This window comes from Hyperolius riggenbachi, chromosome 2 (assembly GCF_040937935.1).
Source record: "Hyperolius riggenbachi isolate aHypRig1 chromosome 2, aHypRig1.pri, whole genome shotgun sequence".
In the NCBI taxonomy this organism is placed as follows: Eukaryota; Metazoa; Chordata; class Amphibia; order Anura; family Hyperoliidae; genus Hyperolius; species Hyperolius riggenbachi.
The window spans coordinates 162,976,431-162,998,479 of record NC_090647.1 but is presented as its reverse complement, the minus strand read 5'-3'; the positions used below and the strand labels follow the sequence as shown (position 1 = coordinate 162,998,479).

General features: G+C 44.1%; 1 protein-coding gene across 1 annotated transcript in view; it reads right to left on the bottom strand.

The window, feature by feature from the left end:
• The window catches only part of VWA8 (von Willebrand factor A domain containing 8), a 476,746-nt gene that overhangs the window by 283,346 nt on the left and 171,351 nt on the right, over positions 1-22,049 (bottom strand). The window contains exon 22 of the mRNA XM_068267802.1: positions 19,574-19,650. Coding sequence (XP_068123903.1) covers positions 19,574-19,650 — 77 coding nt within the window. The remainder of the gene's footprint in view (positions 1-19,573; positions 19,651-22,049) is intronic.

Here is a 22,049-nt window from a genome sequence, read left to right as displayed (position 1 = left end):
ACGTGGAAGAAGGTGCTCTGGACAGATGAGACCAAAATGGAACTTTTTGGCCAAAATGCAAAACACTATGAGTGGCGGAAAACTAAAACTGCACATCACTCTGAACACACCATCCCCACTGTCAAATATGGTGGTGGCAGCACCATGCTCTGGGGGTGCCTCTCTTCAGCAGGGACAGGAAAGCTGGTCAGAGTTGATGGGAAGATGGATGGAGCCAAATACAGGGCAATCTTGCAAGAAAACTTCTTGGGAGTCTGCAAAAGACTTGAGACTGGGGCGGAGGTTCACCTTCCAGCAGGACCACGACCCTAAACATAAAGCCAGGGCAACAATGGAATGGTTTAAAACAAAACATATCCATGTGTAAGTATGGCCCACTCAAAGTCCAAATCTAAATCCAATCGAGAATCTGTGGCAAGATCTGAAAACTGCTGTTCACAAACACTGTCCATCTAATCTGACTGAGCTGGAGCTGTTTTGCAAAGAAGAATGGGCAAGGATTTCAGTCTCTAGATGTGCAAAGCTGATAGAGACATACCCTAAAAGTCTGGCAGCTGCAATTGCAGCAAAAGGTGGTTCTACAAAGTATTGACTCAGGGGGCTGAATAATGTTTGGAATCATGTATGATACACCACTTTGTATTGGTCTTTCACGTGGAATTCCAATAAAATTGATTCATGTTTGTGGCAGTAATATGACAAAATATAGAAAACTTCAAGGGGGCCGAATCTTTTGCAAACCACTGTATGTAAATAGATCAAGTATTTATCTACTTATATACAGTATATGTTTTTCCCCCTGGCATAGTATGGTTAAACCTCCGGCTTTGAAATGTATTCTGATCTCAGTCTGTACCCTGGTCTGCTCCACCAGCTGTCAATACTGACCTCAGCCTGTACCCTGACCTTGCTCTGCCATCCACCAATCCTGAACTCAGCTGTGACCTCACCTTGTTCTGCTGGCTGCCAGTCCTGCCCTTGATGTGTGATCTCCACTTTATCATGAAAGCCACCAACCCTGGTCTCGGTTTGTGACCTCCACCCTCTTCTGCGAGCTGCCAGTCCAGTGACCTGGTAGTAGTCACTTTCAGCAAAGTAGTCCACAGCCTACTAGGAGTACAGGTCCATCAACTATTGCAGGATTCTTAGTGACCACTAAAGATTCCTTGCTCTGCAGGAGCTCATGTCTGTCACTGCAACCAAAATCAACAGGCCCTGACTCATGTACATAAATATCCATAAAAACCAGATACATGTTATAAAATCTGGTTTACACTTTCAATTATGATTGGCCAATCACTGACCAATTTTACCACTGGAAGGACTGAAGATGATTGAAGGCGCCTGTAAAGCAAACAAATGTTTATGTGTTGGAAAGCTCAATACGCCAAGGTAAACATCTCCTAAATTGAAGAAGTAATGGGACTAACTATTACTTCCACAAAAGGCACAGTAATTGACCTGAGGAAGCGGCTCATGCTGTGAAACGCGTTGACGAATATCCCCAGGAGTTTGAAAAGCTTTATTTTGAATTCCGAACTTTTTGATAATTACTTCTCCAAGGTAGTAGATTTTTAACCTCTGTCTACCTTGGCATATTGAGCTTTCGCACGCATACATATTTTTTTGCTTTACCGATGCCTCCAGCTATCTCCGGTACCTCCACGTAGTGTGGGGGTCAACAGATATTGAATGCTATGAACAGATTGTGTAGTTAAACCCTTTTAATAAATGGAGGTGGTAAAATTGGTCAGTGATTGGCCAATCATAATTGAATGTGTGTACCAGGCATAAAGCTGGCCATACACTGGCCCAATTTGCCGCCGATTCGACAGCAGATTCGATCACTGGGATCGAATCTGCTGCCAATCGTTCGCGCTAAACGCACCTGCCGATTCGATTTCCTCCCGAAATCGGATCGGTCCGTCGATCGCGCCGTGCGGGTTACTTCCGTCTATGCCCGCAGGTAGGGAGCGCGTCGCTAGCGGCGGCCGATCCGATACAGTTATACATTACCTGACGCTGGCTCCCGGGCATCTTCTCCGCATCTTCTCCGCGCTGCACCGCTCTTGCTTCCATCCCAGCGTACATTAACTTCCGGTGTCACTCCAGTGACCAGAATGTTCAAATAGAAGGCGCTCTATTTGAACTACCTGGTCACGGAGTGACACAGTGTACGCTGGGATGCGGTGCGGGGTGCAGCGCGGAGAAGAGGACCCGGAGCCAGCTTTAGGTAATGTATACGGGGGGGGGACAGGCAGCAGCGGCTCCACAGATTTTGATTGGTTTCAGGCTGAAATCGATTCACAATCTGTTTGCAGTAAAGGCAGCCATACGATCACTCTCTGATCAGATTCGATCAGATAGGGATCTGTCAGCTGGTCGATCTAATGGCACATCGACCAGTGTATGGCCACCTTAACTGTCCTACAAAGTGTCGGGTGGGAAGATTTACAGTGTGGTCACTTCCTGTCCCAATCAAACTGATCAGTGGGAGAAGTGAGGCGAAACATCATAAGTGTTAAAAACACAGCAATAAAAATAAAAATCGAATGGGCTTTTTCCTGTGCTATGAAAACTGAAACCTTTTACATAAAGATAGAAAGACTGGAGGCATAACTGTGCAATACTTGAGCAGAAGGACGTAATCGTGCCACAATAAACTCTAAAGATCTATAAAACATTAAACAAAAAAGCAAAGTGCAATTAATAAATGCTCAGAGCAAGTTGTTCCTCGTGAAACCCACTTTCTACAGCTTACATTCCCCTGCTGAGAGGAACCCAGGGATTAGAGCAACACTAAGTATATCATTTTTTATATCAAATCACAGACGTCAGCAAACACTGGAGATTCTGCCAGAACAAAAATAGACACTATAAAAGGGACAAAGAAGCCATCCAGAAAGGCTTTATTAGGAGTGAAAATACAGCTTTTGATTTTATATAGAAAGAGCAAGTTTATTTTTTTTATCCTGCTGTAATAAAAGTAACAATTATTAAGGCTTTATAGGCAATTTTACATGCATGTTTACTTGTTTCAAATGTTATTATGAGTCAGTGTACTGCATTTACATCCATCTGGATTTGTAATATTTTGAAGTTATAATATGTAACTTTAATGTTGCAATATAAAACACTGATAAAAACGGTTTAGCAATAATTGCGACACAAATATCAGCACCTTCTTTATCACAATCCAAAAGCCTAAAATACCTAATCCAAATCCAACTAAAATCCAAGGGTGTTCAAAGGGAACATGAGGTGGGAGGCATATGGAGGCTGACAATTTCATTTTAAACATCTCAGATTGCCTGGCTGTCCTTTTGATCCTCTACCTCTAATAGTTTTAGCCATAGATTCTGAACAAGCCCACAGATCAGATGCTCTAACTAAAGTCTAAAATTAAATACTCACCTTGCTACCCAGGAAGGTGGAACCCGGCGACATCCCACGACGGCCGGCACTCCCTGATCCATCTTCCTGGTGGCGGGTATGCGTGATGTTGCGCAAGGGCACATGAGGGGCGCAAAAGAGAGTTCAAGTGATCAAAGTACGTTGCATGGGAGTCGTCAGAGACTTTAAAGATCCAATCTGCCTTGACAGTCCTTATCGCCCTGTGCCGCTAAGCGTCATTCGAATAATCGCATGCCTGTACCCAAATGGTGCGATCACCGACTCAATTGCTCATTGCGACAAAAAAACAAAAGCGCTGGTCGTCTGAAAAATCACTGGAAAAATCATGAAAGGGGTACGAGCCTTCACTGGATTAGTCGCATGCTTGTTAGGTGTCTGATTCACTATTGATGCCAGAAACATCAGCAAGATTACCAAGCAACTGATATAGTTTAAAGAGACATAAATATGGCAGCCTCCATAACGCTCTCACCTCCGGTTCTCTTTAATATGCACATTGTATCTGTGCATACTATGTATTGCCCAACCCAGTCACAGATCAACAAGTCCATTCACTGGAACTCCATGATCCTGAATATATAGCATCACTGACAAGTTAAGGAATGGTACTACTTTAGGAAGCAAGACATAAAAGAATCACAAAATGCAGAGCTCTCTCAGTCACGCTTCTGCCAGTAGTAAGAATACCGACAGCACAGATACTGCTAGGAGCATCTGAGCTATTGCAAACTGAACTATCTTGGATATAGCACTGTAGTGACAGAGTAATAGTTGCTTTATTGTTAGATAACTGATTAAATAAACAAGCGGATAATGTTCTGTCTCGCTTTACGGTCACACTGAAATTACAGTAAAAGTGATTTATTACGGTCTTGGGTAAGACTTGTTCCAGTACAGTATATGTATGTAGATGAAACCGGTAATCCCCTTTTCTCTTTGTCATTAAAACAAGATATGCAAAATATAACATATTTTATTAGCAGAGAAAGTATACATAAATTTGGCCATATATGGCCACATAGGACAATTCTCTGTTGATGGTTTATAACATTTCATGTTAAAGCTTTTGTTGAAGGCAGACTAATAATTATGAAATCTGGTGGGTGCTTGGTGTACTGCTGGTATGTGTTATAGCTTTTCTGCTATTCTGAAATCCCTTTGTTTTCATTTACAACATCAGGACATGAAAAGGGTCAGCCTAAGCAACAGTAGTTTGTATAGCCCCACTAAACACTTCCAGTATGCACAGAGCCAAGTAAACAGCGCAACTAAACAGGTTGGAAATGCTTGATCACTAACGTTTCATGATAACTCCATGTGGTTTGACCATCTCATTATTGCAGAAACAAAAAGAGAAGATCAGATGTCTGTATGTTGGACTACCAGCAGTCTGATAATCCCTGCACATCTGACTGCCCTCCCATGTTTGTACCCCTGCATATCTGACTGCCCTCCCATGTTTGTATCCCTGTACAGCTGACTGCCCTCCCATGTTTGTATGCCTGCATATTTGACTGCCTCCCATGTTTGTATCCCTGCAGATCTGCCTGTCCTCCCATTATTGTATCCATGTACATCTGACTGCCCTCCCATGTTTGTATCCCTGCAGATCTGACTGCACTCCCATGTTTGTATCCCTGCATATCTGACTGCACTCCCATGTTTGTATCCCTGCATATCTGACTGCCTCCCATGTTTGTATCCCTGCAGATCTGCCTGTCCTCCAATGAATGTATCCCTGTACATCTAACTGCCCTCCCATGTTTGTATCCCTGCAGATCTGATTGCTCTTCCATGTTTGTATCCCTGCATATCTGACTGCCTCCCATGGTCGTATCCCTGCACATCTGACTGCCTCCCATGTTTGAATCCCTGCAGATCTGACTGCCTCCCATGTTTGTATCCCTGCAGATCTGACTGCCTCCTATGTTTGTATCCCTGCAGATCTGACTGCATCCCATTTTTGTATCCCTGCATATCTGACTGCCTCCCATGTTTGTATCCCTGCAGATCTGACTGCATCCCATGTTTGTATCCCTGCATATCTGACTGCATCCCATGTTTGTATCCCTGCAGATCTGACTGCCCTCCCATGTTTGTATCCCTGCAGATCTGACTGCCCTCCCATGTTTGTATCCCTGCATATTTGACTGCCTCCCTTGTTTGCATCCCTGCAGATCTGCCTGTCCTCCCATTATTGTATCCATGTACATCTGACTGTCCTCCCATGTTTGTATCCCTGCAGATCTGACTGCACTCCCATGTTTGTATCCCTGCATATCTGACTGCACTCCCATGTTTGTATCCCTGCATATCTGACTGCCTCCCATGTTTGTATCCCTGCAGATCTGCCTGTCCTCCAATGAATGTATCCCTGTACATCTAACTGCCCTCCCATGTTTGTATCCCTGCAGATCTGATTGCTCTCCCATGTTTGTATCCCTGCATATCTGACTGCCTCCCATGGTCGTATCCCTGCACATCTGACTGCCTCCCATGTTTGTATACCTGCAGATCTGACTGCCTCCTATGTTTGTATCCCTGCACATCTGACTGCATCCCATTTTTGTATCCCTGCATATCTGACTGCCTCCCATGTTTGTATCCCTGCAGATCTGACTGCATCCCATGTTTGTATCCCTGCAGATCTGACTGCATCCCATGTTTGTATCCCTGCAGATCTGACTGCCCTCCCATGTTTGTATCCCTGCAGATCTGACTGCCCTCCCATGTTTATATCCCTGCAGATCTGACTGCCCTCCCATGTTTGTATCCCTGCATATCTGACTGCCCTCCCATGTTTGTATCCCTGCATATATGACTGCACTCCCATGTTTGTATCCCTGCATATCTGCCTGCCCTCCCACGTTTGTATCCCTGCATATCTGCCTGCCCTCCCATGTTTGTATCCTGCTTATCTGCCTGCCCTCCCATGTTTGTATCCCTGCATATCTGCCTACCTCCCATGTTTGTATCCCTGCAGATCTGACTGCCTTTCATGTTTGTATCTCTGCAGATCTGACTGCCCTCACATTTTTGTATCCCTGCACATCTGACTGCCCTCCCATGGTCGTATCCCTGCACATATGACTGTCCTCCCATGTTTGTATCCCTGCACATCTGACTGCCTCCCACGTTTGTATCCCTGCATATCTGACTGCCTCCCATGTTTGTATCCCTGCAGATCTGACTGCCTCCCATGGTTGTATCCCTGCATATCTGACTGCCTCCCATGTTTGTATCCCAGCATATCTGACAGCCTCCCATGTTTCTATCCCTGCAGATCTGACTGCCTCCCATGTTTGTATCCCTGCAGATCTGCTTGCCTCCCATGGTTGTATCCCTGAATATCTGACTGCCCTCCCATGGTTGTATCCCTGCATATCTGACTGCACTCCCATGTTTGTATCCCTGCATATCTGCCTGCCCTCCCATGTTTGTATCCCTGCACATCTGACTGCCCTCCCATGTTTGTATCCCTGCATATCTGACTGCACTCCCATGTTTGTATCCCTGCATATCTGCCTGCACTCCCATGTTTGTTTCCCTGCATTTCTGCCTGCCCTCCCATGTTTGTACCCTGCTTATCTGCCTGCCATCCCATGTTTGTATCCCTGCATATCTGACTGCCTCCCCTGTTTGTATCCCTGCATATCTGCCTGCCTCCCATGTTTGTATCCCTGCATATCTGACTGCCTTCCATGTTTGTATCACTGCATAACTGACTGCCCTCCCATGTTTGTATCCCTGCATATCTGACTGCCCTCCCATGGTCATATCCCTGCAAATCTGACTGCCCTCCCATGGTCGTATCCCTGCACATCTGACTGTCCCCCCATGTTTGTATCCCTGCACATCTGACTGCCCTCCCATGTTTGTATCCCTGCAGATCTGACTGCCCTCCCATGTTTGTATCCCTGCAGATCTGACTGCCAACCCATGTTTGTATCCCTGCATATCTGACTGCACTCCCATGTTTGTATCCCTGCATATCTGCCTGCCCTCCCATGTTTGTATCCCTGCATATCTGCCTGCCCTCCCATGTTTGTATCCCTGCATATCTGCCTGCCCTCCCATGTTTGTATCCCTGCATATCTGACTGCCTTCCATGTTTGTATCTCTGCATAACTGACTGCCCTCCCATGTTTGTATCCCTGCATATCTGACTGCCCTCCCATGTTTGTATCCCTGCATATATGCCTGCCCTCCCATGTTTGTATCCCTGCATATCTGACTGCCTTCCATGTTTGTATCTCTGCATAACTGACTGCCCTCCCATGTTTGTATCCCTGCATATCTGACTGCCCTCCCATGGTCGTATCCCTGCACATCTGACTGCCCTCCCATGGTCGTATCCCTGCACATCTGACTGTCCTCCCATGTTTGTATCCCTGCACATCTGACTGCCTCCCATGTTTGTATCTCTGCATATCTGACTGCCTCCCATGATTGTATGTTTCAATATGGTTGGGAATGAGTCCCAGGTAACAGAAAAAGGAACTTTTATTAGTATAACGATCCACACTTGAGCACACCACTATGCTCAAATAGTACCAGGTTTCTTTATAGGAGGACCGATTTAAATCAAGTCAAGCTACAAAATAGCGATCTGTTTCCAAAATGTTTTGTTTCACACTTTATTATATTCACAAAAAATTATTTTTCTTCTTCAAAAAGGTAGAAAAAATATTTTTAAAGCAGCAGAAGAATTTATGGTACAGACATATAAAAAGCAATACAAAAGGCAGATCATAGACACTGTGTGCTTTGTTTGATGAAAAAAGGTAATTTTAGTTCAGGCGACGACACTAGTCCGTTTCGGGTTATTGACCATTCGTCAGGCCTTTACAAAGCATAGAGAATTATCTTAACCAGAGAATATGTACAGTCATAAAAGACCAAAAAAGAATTTGATTAGTAAAGAGGTATCTGTTCCAACCAGACACAACACGGCACCTGACTGATGGCTGACATAGGGAAACTCAGCTGTGTTCCTCCCATGTTGTATCCCTGCAGATCTGACTGCCTCCCATGGTCTTATCCCTGCACATCTGACTGCCCTCCCATGATTGTATCCCTGCAGATCTGACTGCCTCCCATGTTTCTATCCCTGCACATCTGACTGCCTCCCATGTTTGTATCCCTGCAGATCTGACTGTCCTCCAATGAATTTATCCCTGTACATCTAACTGCCCTCCCATGTTTGTATCCCTGCATATCTGACTGCTCTCCCATGTTTGTATCCCTGCATATCTGACTGCCTCCCATGGTCGTATCCCTGCACATCTGACTGCCTCCCATGTTTGTATCCCTGCAGATCTGACTGCCTCCCATGTTTGTATCCCTGCAGATCTGACTGCATCCCATTTTTGTATCCCTGCATATCTGACTGCCTCCCATGTTTGTATCCCTGCAGATCTGCCTGTCCTCCCATGTTTGTATCCCTGCAGATCTGACTGCATCCCATGTTTGTATCCCTGCAGATCTGACTGCCCTCCCATGTTTGTATCCCTGCATATCTGACTGCATCCCATGTTTGTATCCCTGCAGATCTGCCTGTCCTCCCATGTTTGTATCCCTGCAGATCTGACTGCATCCCATGTTTGTATCCCTGCAGATCTGACTGCCCTCCCATGTTTGTATCCCTGCAGATCTGACTGCCCTCCCATGTTTGTATCCCTGCAGATCTGACTGCATCCCATGTTTGTATCCCTGCAGATCTGACTGCCTCCCATGTTTGTATCCCTGCATATCTGACTGCCCTCCCATGTTTGTATCCCTGCATATCTGACTGCCCTCCCATGTTTGTATCCCTGCATATCTGACTGCCCTCCCATGTTTGTATCCCTGCAGATCTGACTGCATCCCATGTTTGTATCCCTGCATATCTGACTGCACTCCCATGTTTGTATCCCTGCATATCTGACTGCCCTCCCATGTTTGTATCCCTGCAGATCTGACTGCATCCCATGTTTGTATCCCTGCATATCTGACTGCACTCCCATGTTTGTATCCCTGCATATCTGCCTGCCCTCCCATGTTTGTACCCTTTAAATTGTTACTTGTGGAGTGCGCTACCCTTTCCCAAATGTTCAAAATCTACGAACAGTTCTCTTTGAATGCATCCTCCAATGTCCACCATTCAAATCCAGAAGCTCCAAATGAATCCTCCAGATTTTGGCACAGTTCACATGTAAAGAAGGAAAGAAAGACACAAGATCATAGCACGATCCGTTAATTCAAACGTATGGGGACCAGCACCCTATGGGGTCCAGTTGTGCAACTTATATTATGGGGTCACCTCTACTTCCGTGATAAATGCCCAACAAGTGGCACGCTCACCTTGCTGCAAGGCTGCCCAGCCCTACAGACAGCAACCACACTTCAGAGAGTAGACCAATTCCTTTTCATCGATATAAGTTGCATTTAATCTCAAATAAAACAGTGAGATACTATCATAGTGCAATCCTGCTTATACAACGGCTGGATATATAAAACACCAACACCTATAAAAGTCCTGCTCACCCTTTTAAAACGCTGCCCACACTCACAGACAGCTGTATACGTTTCAATGGGTGTGCAGTCTGAGCCTCAGTACTCTGGGTTCGTCCACCTCCACACTTGAATAGCAGGGTAGGGGCATTATATATCTACAAACTGAAAGGCTTCCAATAGTGTAAAACCACGATTTAATTGTATAAAAGATAAGAGTTATACTCACAAACATCAAAGTAAAAAGCGCATATATAATTAAAACACTCAGAGGACGTCTCCTCCTGCTGCTGGTCGCTTCCCTTCCAGGCTCCGCCCTACGCGTTACGTCATACGACTCATCAGGGGCTATTGGTTGGGTAGCGACCCAGCAGTCTCTTATACTCCCATATCTCATTTGCATATAATTTCAAATCATTACTATACTCTAAATATTAAAATACTCTAAATATTAAAACCTTTACTACATACATTCACTCTAAGCCATGTTTGTACCCTGCTTATCTGCCTGCCATCCCATGTTTGTATCCCTGCATATCTGACTGCCCTCCCATGTTTGTATCCCTGCATATCTGCCTGCCTCCCATGTTTGTATCCCTGCATATCTGCCTGCCTCCCATGTTTGTATCCCTGCATATCTGACTGCCTCCCATGTTTGTATCTCTGCATAACTGACTGCCCTCCCATGTTTGTATCCCTGCATATCTGACTGCCCTCCCATGGTTGTATCCCAGCATATCTGACTGCCCTCCCATGGTCGTATCCCTGCAAATCTGACTGCCCTCCCATGGTCGTATCCCTGCACATCTGACTGTCCTCCCATGTTTGTATCCCTGCACATCTGACTGCCCTCCCATGTTTGTATCCCTGCAGATCTGACTGCCCTCCCATGTTTGTATCCCTGCAGATCTGACTGCGCCCCCATGTTTGTATCCCTGCATATCTGACTGCACTCCCATGTTTGTATCCCTGCATATCTGCCTGCCCTCCGATGTTTGTATCCCTGCATATCTGCCTGCCCTCCCATGTTTGTATCCCTGCATATCTGACTGCCTTCCATGTTTGTATCTCTGCATAACTGACTGCCCTTCCATGTTTGTATCCCTGCATATCTGACTGCCCTCCCATGGTTGTATCCCTGCACATGTGACTGCCCTCCCATGGTCGTATCCCTGCACATCTGACTGTCCTCCCATGTTTGTATCCCTGCACATCTGACTGCCTCCCATGTTTGTATCCCTGCAGATCTGACTGCCTCCCATGGTTGTATCCCTGCATATCTGACTGCCTCCCATGATTGTATCCCTGCAGATCTGACTGCCTTCCATGTTTCTATCCCTGCACATCTGACTGCCTCCCATGTTTGTATCCCTGCAGATCTGACTGCCTCCCATGGTTGTATCCCTGCACATCTGACTGCCTCCCATGGTTGTATCCCTGCATATCTGACTGCCCTCTAATGTTTGTATCCCTGCAGATCTAACTGCCCTCCCATGTTTGTATCCCTGCAGATCTGACTGCCTCCCATGTTTGTATCCTTGCAGATCTGACTGCCTCCCATGTTTGTATCCCTGCAGATCTGACTGCCCTCCCATGATTGTATCCCTGTACATCTGACTGCCTCCCATGATTGTATCTCTGCATAACTGACTGCCCTCCCATGTTTGTATCCCTACAGATCTGACTGCCCTCCCATGTTTGTATCCCTGCATATCTGACTGCCTCCCATGGTCGTATCCCTGCACATCCGACTGCCCTCCCATGATTGTATCCCTGTACATCTGACTGCCCCCCATGTTTGTATCCCTTCAGATCTGACTGCCTCCCATGTTTGTATCCCTGCAGATCTGACTGCCTCCCATGTTTGTATCCCTGCAGATCTGACTGCCTCCCATGTTTGTATCCCTGCAGATCTGACTGCCTCCCATGTTTGTATCCCTGCAGATCTGACTGCCTCCCATGTTTCTATCCCTGCAGATCTGACTGCCTTCCATGTTTCTATCCCTGCAGATCTGACTGCCTCCCATGTTTCTATCCCTGCAGATCTGACTGCCTCCCATGATTGGATCCCTGCAGATCTGACTGCCTCCAATGTTTGTATCCCTGCAGATCTGACTGCCTCCCATGTTTGTATCCCTGCATATCTGACTGCCTCCCATGTTTGTATCCCTGCAGATCTGACTGCCCTCCCATGTTTATATCCCTGCATATCTGACTGCCTCCCATGTTTGTATCCCTGCAGATCTGACTGCCTCCCATGTTTGTATCCCTGCATATCTGACTGCCCTCCCATGTCTGTATCCCTGCAGATCTGACTGCCCTCCCATGTTTGTATCCCTGCATATCTGACTGCCTCCCATAAGTGTATGTTTCAATATGGTTGGGAATGAGTCCCAGGTAACAGAAAAAGGAACTTTTATTAGTATAACGATCCACACTTGAGCACACCACTATGCTCAAATAGTACCAGGTTTCTTTATAGGAGGATCGATTTAAATCAAGTGAAGCCACAAAATAGCGATCTGTTTCCAAAATTTTTTGTTTCACACTTTATTATATTCACAAAAAATTATTTTTCTTCTTCAAAAAGGTAGAAAAATTCTTTGTAAAGCAGCAGAAGAATTTGTGGTACAGACATATAAAAAGCAATACAAAAGGCAGATCATAGACACTGGGTGCTTTGTTTGATGAAAAAAGGTAATTTTAGTTCAGGCGACGACACTAGTCCGTTTCGGGTTATTGACCCTTCGTCAGGCCTTTACAAAGCATAGAGAATTATCTTAACCAGAGAATATGTACAGTCATAAAAGACCAAAAATGAATTTGATTAGTAAAGAGGTATCTGTTCCAACCAGACACAACACGGCACCTGACTGATGGCTGACATAGGGAAACTCAGCTGTGTTCCTCCCATGTTGTATTCCTTCAGATCTGACTGCCTCCCATGGTCGTATCCCTGCAGATCTGACTGCCTCCCATGTTTCTATCCCTGCATATCTGACTGCCTCCCATGTTTGTATCCTTGCAGATCTGACTGCCTCCCATGGTTGTATCCCTGCATATCTGACTGCCTCCCATGTTTGTACCCCTGCATATCTGACTGCCTCCCATGTTTGTATCCCTGCATATCTGACTGCCTCCCATGTTTGTATCCCTGCAAATCTGACTGCCTCCCATGTTTCTATCCCTGCAGATCTGACTGCCTCCCATGTTTCTATCCCTGCAGATCTGACTGCCTCCCATGATTGTATCCCTGCAGATCTGACTGCCTCCTATGTTTGTATCCCTGCAGATCTGACTGCCTCCCATGTTTGTATCCCTGCATATCTGACTGCCTCCCATGTTTGTATCCCTGCAGATCTGACTGCCCCCATGTTTGTATCCCTGCAGATCTGACTGCCTCCCATGATTGTATCCCTGCAGATCTGACTGCCTCCCATGTTTGTATCCCTGCATATCTGACTGCACTCCCATGTTTGTATCCCTGCATATCTGACTGCCTCCCATGTTTGTATCCCTGCAGATCTGACTGCCTCCCATGGTTGTATCCCTGCATATCTGACTGCCTCCCATGTTTGTATCCTTGCAGATCTGACTGCCTCCCATGTTTGTATCCCTGCAGATCTGCCTGCCTCCCATGGTTGTATCCCTGCATATCTGACTGCCCTCCCATGGTTGTATCCCTGCAGAACTTTATAGTGATCCCTAGTGATATCTAGTGATGTCCCTTCTATAGATAGCAGTGCTAGATAAGTGTTATATTCAGTTCCCCATATTTCAGTGTTGGTTGCAGTTGTCCTGTGCACAAAATTCTATGACAGCGTTCTCTGCCATTTGTTTTGAGTTCTGGGCTGATGACATCGACGTCATTACGCCAGGGCTGGTATCTAGGACTAAGGAACACCGTGAACAACATTGGGATGGAGGGTGGTGAAAATACTACTTATCCATTACTGCTTTCACTGCTGCAGAGAAGAGGAAAGGAAAGGGGATCAGACATCCAGGTAGCCTTCCAAAATAAGTCCACTTTAGATTTCTTCCAAGGGTAATGAGCTCAGATGTGTGCTAGCATGCACCCGGTGTTTCATAACTAAGGACAGGTTTCTAAATCTCCGGTGGTGTAGTGGTTAGCGCTCTCTCGCCTTGCATCACTGGGCCCCCAGTTCAAATACCAGCCAGGGCACTATTTGCAAGGAGTTTGTATGTTCTTCCTGTGTCTGTGTGGGTTTCCTTCAGGCCCTCAAGTTTCCTCCCACATCCCAAAAAACATACAAATAATTTAATTGGCTAACCCATAGATTGGCCATAGACTACAATACATTCACTACATGATAGATACATAGACATATGACAATAGTCAGTTGTCCTTTAAAGGATACCCTAGGTGACATGATGAGATAGACATGGGTATGTACAGTGCCTAGCACACAAATAACTATGCTGTGTTCTTTTTTTTTTCTTTCTCTGCCTGAAAGAGTTAAATATCAGGTATGTAAGTGGCTGACTACAGTGTGACCCACACTGATAAGAAATTCCAACTATAAAACAAGCTTTCCTAGCAGAAAATGACTTCAGAGAGCAGGAAAGAGATAAAAATGGTCAATAGTTCATATTTTAGCTCTGGCATTAATGAGTGTCATTGAGCAAAAACAATAAAACAGTTTAAACTTAAAAACTAGATTTAAACATACAATAAAATTGGAATATCGTGGGAGGGGTGGGAAGAGTAGAGGGAAACTGGTTGGGGTAAAAATGTTACCTGTTGTTTCATAATCTCTGGGCAAAAATGATAGTGGCACCTGTGTCACATTGTCCCATCATTGTCATAACAAATGTTCAAATGACATGTAATGGAAAATATAAATAAAATAGGTTTAAAAAAAAAAATGGAATATCTTAAAAAGTCATTTTTAGGAGAAGGAAGATAGTTGCAATCATTTATTTCATTTGTTTATTTTCGTCTCGGGTGTCCTTTAAATGGAAGCTAAAGCGGGGCTTCCATATTTATTTCCTTTTAAGCAATACCAGTTGCCTGGCTATCTCTTTGGCTGCAGTAGTGTCTGAATCACACACCTGAAACAGGTATGCAGCTAATCCAGTCAGACTTTAATGAAATGCATGCTCGTGTAGGGTCTATGGCTAGAAGTATTAAAGGCAGAGGATCAGAAGGTCAGCCAGGCAATATGCATTGTTTAAAATGAGATAAATATGGCAGCTTCTATACCCCTCTCACTGGGTGTCACGGTTTCAGTGAAACTCTGAATCCAACTTGTTGCTATGGAGCAATGGGGAACAGATTTAGAACAGATTCAGAGATTAAGATGCATGATAAATAAGGTTAACAGTGGGCTTTTGAGGTAAGCTTTCTTTGTGTGTCAAAACACAAAATATTTCTACAGCATTGGAGTGCGCTGTAATCTGCTGAATGTCAAAGTCTGACAGAGTGCATGGAGATGACCAGAGTGCATGGAGATTACAGAAGAGGAAATGCTATAAACCAGTCTGTTCCCTGCTTTGCAATCTAGCTATATTGCATTACAGTATGCTTTCTGTAGCAGGCTCCTATGTGTATGCATGGAAACATGTGAAGCGGGCTCACACATTGCTATATAACTTCTTTTTATTCCATCATGGCAGCATAACTACAGACAGGATGGGGCACAACAATTTGAGGTGACCCACTTTCCTCAGGTCCCTTTTATGTGTGGGCACCTGAGCCACATATATGCCAATTTGTGAAGTTATACCAATAGTCCTATGGCATGCAGGCACACACTATGCGAAAGCATCTGGACCAGCCTTATTCAACCTTTTTACAGTGGAGGAACCCTGCAATTACCTTTTGAATTGAACAGGAACCCCTGCAAGTAATTTGTGGATCTCAAAGAAGCCCTGAATTTATTTTGCAGGAGGCACGGTCTCTAAAAGCTGGTGTGGCTGTTTTTATCTCTACCCCATTACAGCTCCCTTCATTATACTGTTTCCTTAGGCTTCCTTCACACCTAAGTGGGAATCGTGCCATTCCCGCTAATTGCTAAAGCACTAGCGTTTAAAAACGCTAGTACTATTTTAGTCTATGGCAGTGTTCACACTTGAGCGATTAGCGACAATCGCGGGCGTTCCGCGATTATCGCTAATCACAAACGTGTTGCATGCAGCATATGCCACTAGCATATATAGAAACACTAATCATGATCACTCCAAAAACGTGAATTTGTACGGTGATTTTTCTGCATTAAATTGCCGAAAAATCACCCACGGAAAACGCTAACGCAAATCGCTAGTGGTTAGCGATTTTAGGTGTGAACGAGGGCCCTTTTACACGTAATCAGTTGCTCTCAGTTATAACTGAAAGGACAACTGATTTTAAAAGTAATGCCCATGTTTTCCAGTGGCTCAGTTCACACATAACGCGTTTTAACTGAAATATTTTTCACAATGCACTGCTATGGAAAAATCACGTACTAACGCATACCATCTGATTAAGTGTAAATGGGCCCTTAGTCTAGTGCTTTTTATTAATGTGCTCATTATTATTCTGAATTCAATGCTGCTTTTTACAGTATCCCTATCATACTCCCCCCAACCCTCACAATGGGAAAAATGCCAAGGAACCCCTGCAGAGTACCCAAGGAACCCTGGCAGAGAAAGCCGGATCTGGACAGATGAAGTCAAACTACCATAAAAATGAAGGGTTAAGCTGCATACCAGCCTCACCACCCTCTCTCTGTATAGCCAGGTACTACAGTATAACTGCTGTATCTTGCAACATGAAGAAAACCTGGCTACAGCATACAACAAAGGCATACAAAATAATAAGTAAACAATTAGTTGACAAAGGAAGAGGGACTTGTGCAGCGGAAATGAACACCCCCAAGAGAGTGGACATTCCACACCGACTGAAAAGAGGGGGGGGAAAAAGGAAACATCCCATCCAGCATAATAGTTAGGGGAAGGGAAGTGCCCTGGCCCCCTTTACACTTAGGCTTTGGTGTAATGCTTGGTAAACATGATACAATTTTTTGGGGCAGACCTACCTGCCAGATCGATTTTTTCCAACATGTCCGATCTGAATCTCGACCGATTTTCCAATCAATTTCCATATAATTGAACGGAAATCGATCGGAAAAACAATGGAAAATTCAGATCGGACATGTTGGAAAAAAAATCAATCTGGCAGGTAAATCTGCCAGAAAATTGTATCGTGTGTACCTAGCACAACAGGCATACACTACTATGGTAGATATATACAATGAATGAGACATTAGCTTAAATAAAAACAGCGAAACTAACAAAAATTTGTCAAATTTAGCCTCCCCTCGACTGAGGAAGCAGTATGCAAGCAAGGCTGCATTAGGGCATACATTTGAAAATGGCACCCTTTTAAAAGGATGCAGGATAGCGTTAGTAGAATATTAGTATCCATATAGTAAAATATTGGTAATGTTTACCAATATTTTACTATGACCTAACCTCTCCTTACTCACTCACAGAACCTTACCCTGGTGGTGCCTAACCCTTAAACCCCCATGGTGGTGCCTAACCCTTAACCCCACCCCTGGTGGTGCCTAACCCTTAACCTCACCCCTGGTGGTGCCTGACCCTTAACCCCACTCCCGGTGGTGCCTGACCCTTAACCCCACTCCCGGTGGTGCCTAACCCTTAACCCCAACCCCGGTGGTGCCTAACTCTTAATTCCCCCTGGTGGGCAACTAACTTTAAACCCCCTTCCAACTAAAAACTTATCCTCCTCAGCTAACCGTAACCCCAACATCTTGTTGGGCACCAGAACTGCAGCTACAAATATTGGCTACAAATAGCAGCTACACATAGAAAATAGCAGCTACAAATGGCAGGTACAAATTGTAGCCACTATTATAGCTGGCGCCCTTTTAATCAAGATGCGTCTTTGCACCCTTTTTAACTGCTCCTGCATTACATCTGTATTGCATTACTGCAATTCATGGGCATTATACATAATCCCTGCTATGAATCTGAATACCACAGCCAGAGCAAATTAACTGTCAGCTCTAAGGGCACCAAGGCACCATAGCAGCAGCAGCAGCTGAGTAGGACTGTCCAGTGCAAGAGAGGTCAGAATATGTCCACATGATAAATTCTGTCACTAGTGAGTCTTGCAGATTAATCACTGGATGCAATACTGACACACTTCACATGGTGGCTGGGATTGTTGCACCCAAAATGAAACATGCAGATGCCATCAGGATAGAAGTAAATAAATACATAAGATAGTCAAGATTCCTTTCTTGGCTACAGTATAGGTAGAGAAGGATAGAAATTACACAAATGTGACTGTGTTAATGTGGGAAGAAATGCAAAACTGAAGATGCAAATGAGCAAGAAGCAACCAGAACATTAGTCTGAACCGGCTTCAAAGAGGAATTGGCAATACAGATGTGAGAAAGTGTCAGCATGGTGGTGCAGTGGTTAGTGCACTCGCCTTGCAGCACTGGGACCCTGGTTTTGAATCCCAGCCAGGGCACTATCTGCACAGAGTTGGTATGTTCTCCCCATGTCTGTGTGGGTTTCCCCGGGTAATCTGGTTTCCTCCCGCATCTCAAAAGCATACAGTTAAGTTAATTAGCTTCCCCCTAAATTGGCCTTTGATGATACATACAATACATGATACATACATAAACATATGAATATGGTAGGATTAGAATGTGAGCCCCTTTGAGGGACAGTTAAGCGGCCACATACTCTGTACAGCCCAGTGGAAGATGACTCCGCTATATACCGGTAAATACTAAATAATAATACGTGTAAGAATAAATAATAAGTGTAAGAAGATCCTGTGCAATGGCAGCATGGAGAGGTACAGACACTGGATCCCTATCCAAGTTCTGACTCTACCAACTCCTTGCAGCAAGTTACATGGAAAAAGGGAGAATAACAGCAGCTTGACAAGTGCTGAGGAAAGACAGGTAAGACTGCACAGTAGGCAGGCATACACTTTTACATTTTTCACATATATTTAAAAATATATGAAACAAATTGTTAGAGGAGCTGATCAGGGAACTATGCCATTATTACACAATTTTTATGTTTAGCAATATAGCAATGTTTAGCAATATAATGGCTGCTCCCTAGCTAGAGAGCAGCTCTTACTGACTAACTGTGCCCCCCCATTGCTGACAGGATAACTCTTCATGAGGTCTGGTCATCGGTGCTAAATAGAGATGGTAAATGAGATACAAATATTTCCAAGTGGACACAGATTTTATGCGAATGTATACAGTTTTGAAATGGACCAATCAGATGCAGCATCTCCTAGACCATTCCTGGTGCTGACAGGAAAAGTCTGACTGGTACCCCTACCTACTGACTGATTGGATATTGATTGGATGGGAAAAAATGGTCTGGAAAGCTTTCTGTCCAGTAATATTGTCTCAACAGGGAATGCAACCCCATGATGCAGAGCCAGACAGGTAATTTTAATATATTTATTGCAAAAAGAATAGACATGCAATGAATAAAATCAAATCATTGCTCAGTAATGTAAATTTATGATCATATGCATTTGAAATTTGAGGCTGGATTAGGGCTTTAAGGATGCTGAGCTGTAGTAATGCAACAATAACACGGCAGTCCAGCCCATAACCCGGCTTTTGCTCCATACATTATAAAAACAAACTGCTGCACTCACCTGTGTAGCTGCAAATACTCCCGTGGTCTATTTAATAGGTGCAGAAATCGATCAACAATCTTGTTTTTTCCAACTCCCTATTAGGGGGGAAAAAAAGGAGAAATGTTGCTTCTATTGTAAATTATGGCTTTAATTTTGGTAGGTGCACTAAAATGCATGTATGTTATAGAGAATGTGCCCTGATGGAGATTTAAGATATTAAACTGCAAACTTTCTTATACAATTTTAGTGCATGGCATCATTCAACGTAGCAATTTAATTTGGAGCCAGTGAGTAAGGGCTGGGGGACCCACTAGGCATGCTTTGGCAGCAATTGCTGGCGCGTGTGAAAGAGCTCTTAGTGGCCCAAATGTATAAGCACTCCCAACAATGCCTCCCCTTTTCCATGCAGAGATCGGCAGCAAAAACAATACTAGTTTAATATATGTTCACCTGTCTGCAGCTGCTGATAGCTGGCGTTTTGTTCATGCGCCTCCTTGTTAGCTTTCTGCAGTTGTGTGTACTGATTCCCAGTTTGATAACGATGATGTAATCAGTCTGGACTTAGTGGACACAGCTATAGGAAGCTGTCAAAGAAATTGGGAACTGAAGTACTGGTGATCAGCAGTTGAACAGCACATTGATGGAATAGTGGAAAATACATACTGTACTGTATATACTTTCCCAGCATTGCCTCTGGCTGCTGCTCTGTGCTGGCGGGAGGGTGGAAAGTTTAAGAATCACACTTCAGGGAGGGCTTCCCTTATTAGCCCTTTATTTATCCCCATGGGTAATAAACACATGCATGTGCAAGGAATACATCCGCACAATACCTTTCCCTGGACCTCATGGAGATATTTCTCCAAGCCATGCTGGAGGCAAACTTAAAATAGATACCAGCATAGCTGTAGTCATTTTATACACACGTGTGTGATGCTGTGATGCTATTTAATAAGTTGGCAACGATCAGCACAAGTATTTAGCACTATTTTTTTATCAGACCCCCATTAATTTAAGCTAAAACAAAAATTATTTGCAAGTGCTTCGAAGCAGGCGTTACAACTCTGCGAATTCCTCTGTTTGGCTTTTGCTTATTATGTTTGTAGTGTAGAAAAGGTATGCAGCTGAGAATCCTGATGAGAGGGTCAGAGATTCCAGATACCATGCCTACTCATTGTTACTGCTAAAAGGTTAGCATTACTGCTTAAACTACAAAAATACTGTACGAATAATTAAGCACCTCGTCTTCAAAGTATCCCACTAGGGTAGACAAGCAAATATAATTTAAAGTTTAAAAGTAGTTTATTAAAAAAAAAAAAAAAATGAAATAATGGTGTCGCCTGAAGTGACATAATGAGATCAACACATACAGTACACATATAGTATAAGTCCAACTAAGAAATGATCTGTATTCCCTTTCTGTATTCATGTATAGCAAGACTTAAAAAGTTGTTGTCTATGCAAATGTCTTGTCTGGGCTTGTGGAACAGCTTGTCATTTCAGGTTGGTTTCCTGAATAGTAAATAGAAGCTGAAAGGCTCATATCTGTCAGGGAGAGGGAAGACAATAAGGTTTTACTGCAGGAAAGTTCAAATTGTCATTAGATCTGCTTCTTTTTTTTCAGCTTAAAGGACAATTTGCAATCTGAAAAATAAAGCTATAAAAATGAAAATAAAGCCATTAAACTTCCAAGATTCTATTTATCATCCATACTACACATACAATTCATTATCTAATACAGGGGCCAGGAACCTTTTTGGCTGAGAGAGCAACAAACACCAAATATTTTAAAATGTACCGGTAATTGCTTGAGAGCCATACAATATGTTTCAAACTGGGACAGTAGGGCTCACGTCCCTGTTGCCATGGTGATGTGTATAGTTGATCCGCTGTGCAGCCGAGGTGTCAGACATGTCTTCAGCTTCTCTTGGGTTTCAGCCACATCAGCAATTTCCCAGAGAGCCAGACAGAAGAAATACCGACTAACAGCTTGTACAATTAGCTAGCTGACTTGGGGGTTGATTCACTTTGTAGGATGAGATACCTGCACTTTGGCCCAATAGGCTGCTTGTCAAGTGACAGGCAGCCTATTGGGCCAACCAAAGCGCGGGGATCTCATTCTACAAACTCACTGGACCTGACTGGGTCTACAGTGGCACAATTGGAACAGCTGTTCATTTTGGGGTAGTGTTAGTAAGTTAGTAGTGCATGCTACAGCGGTAGCGTGCCTATTTTGGAAATGTTACTAGAGCTGCCACACTAAGCTGCGCCGATTGAGCAGTGTAGCATAGTGGATCAACCCCCTACTGATTTGTCTGTGAGCCAGATGTAGCCATCAAAAGAGCCACATCTGGCTCCCGAGCCATAGGTTCCCTATCCATAATCTAATACATTCATTTTCACTTCAGGTTCACATTAAAAAGAAAAAAACCCTCTCATTACCAATAATTAATTAGCATGTAAACCACACAGCCTTTTATTGCATGAACAGGTGTGC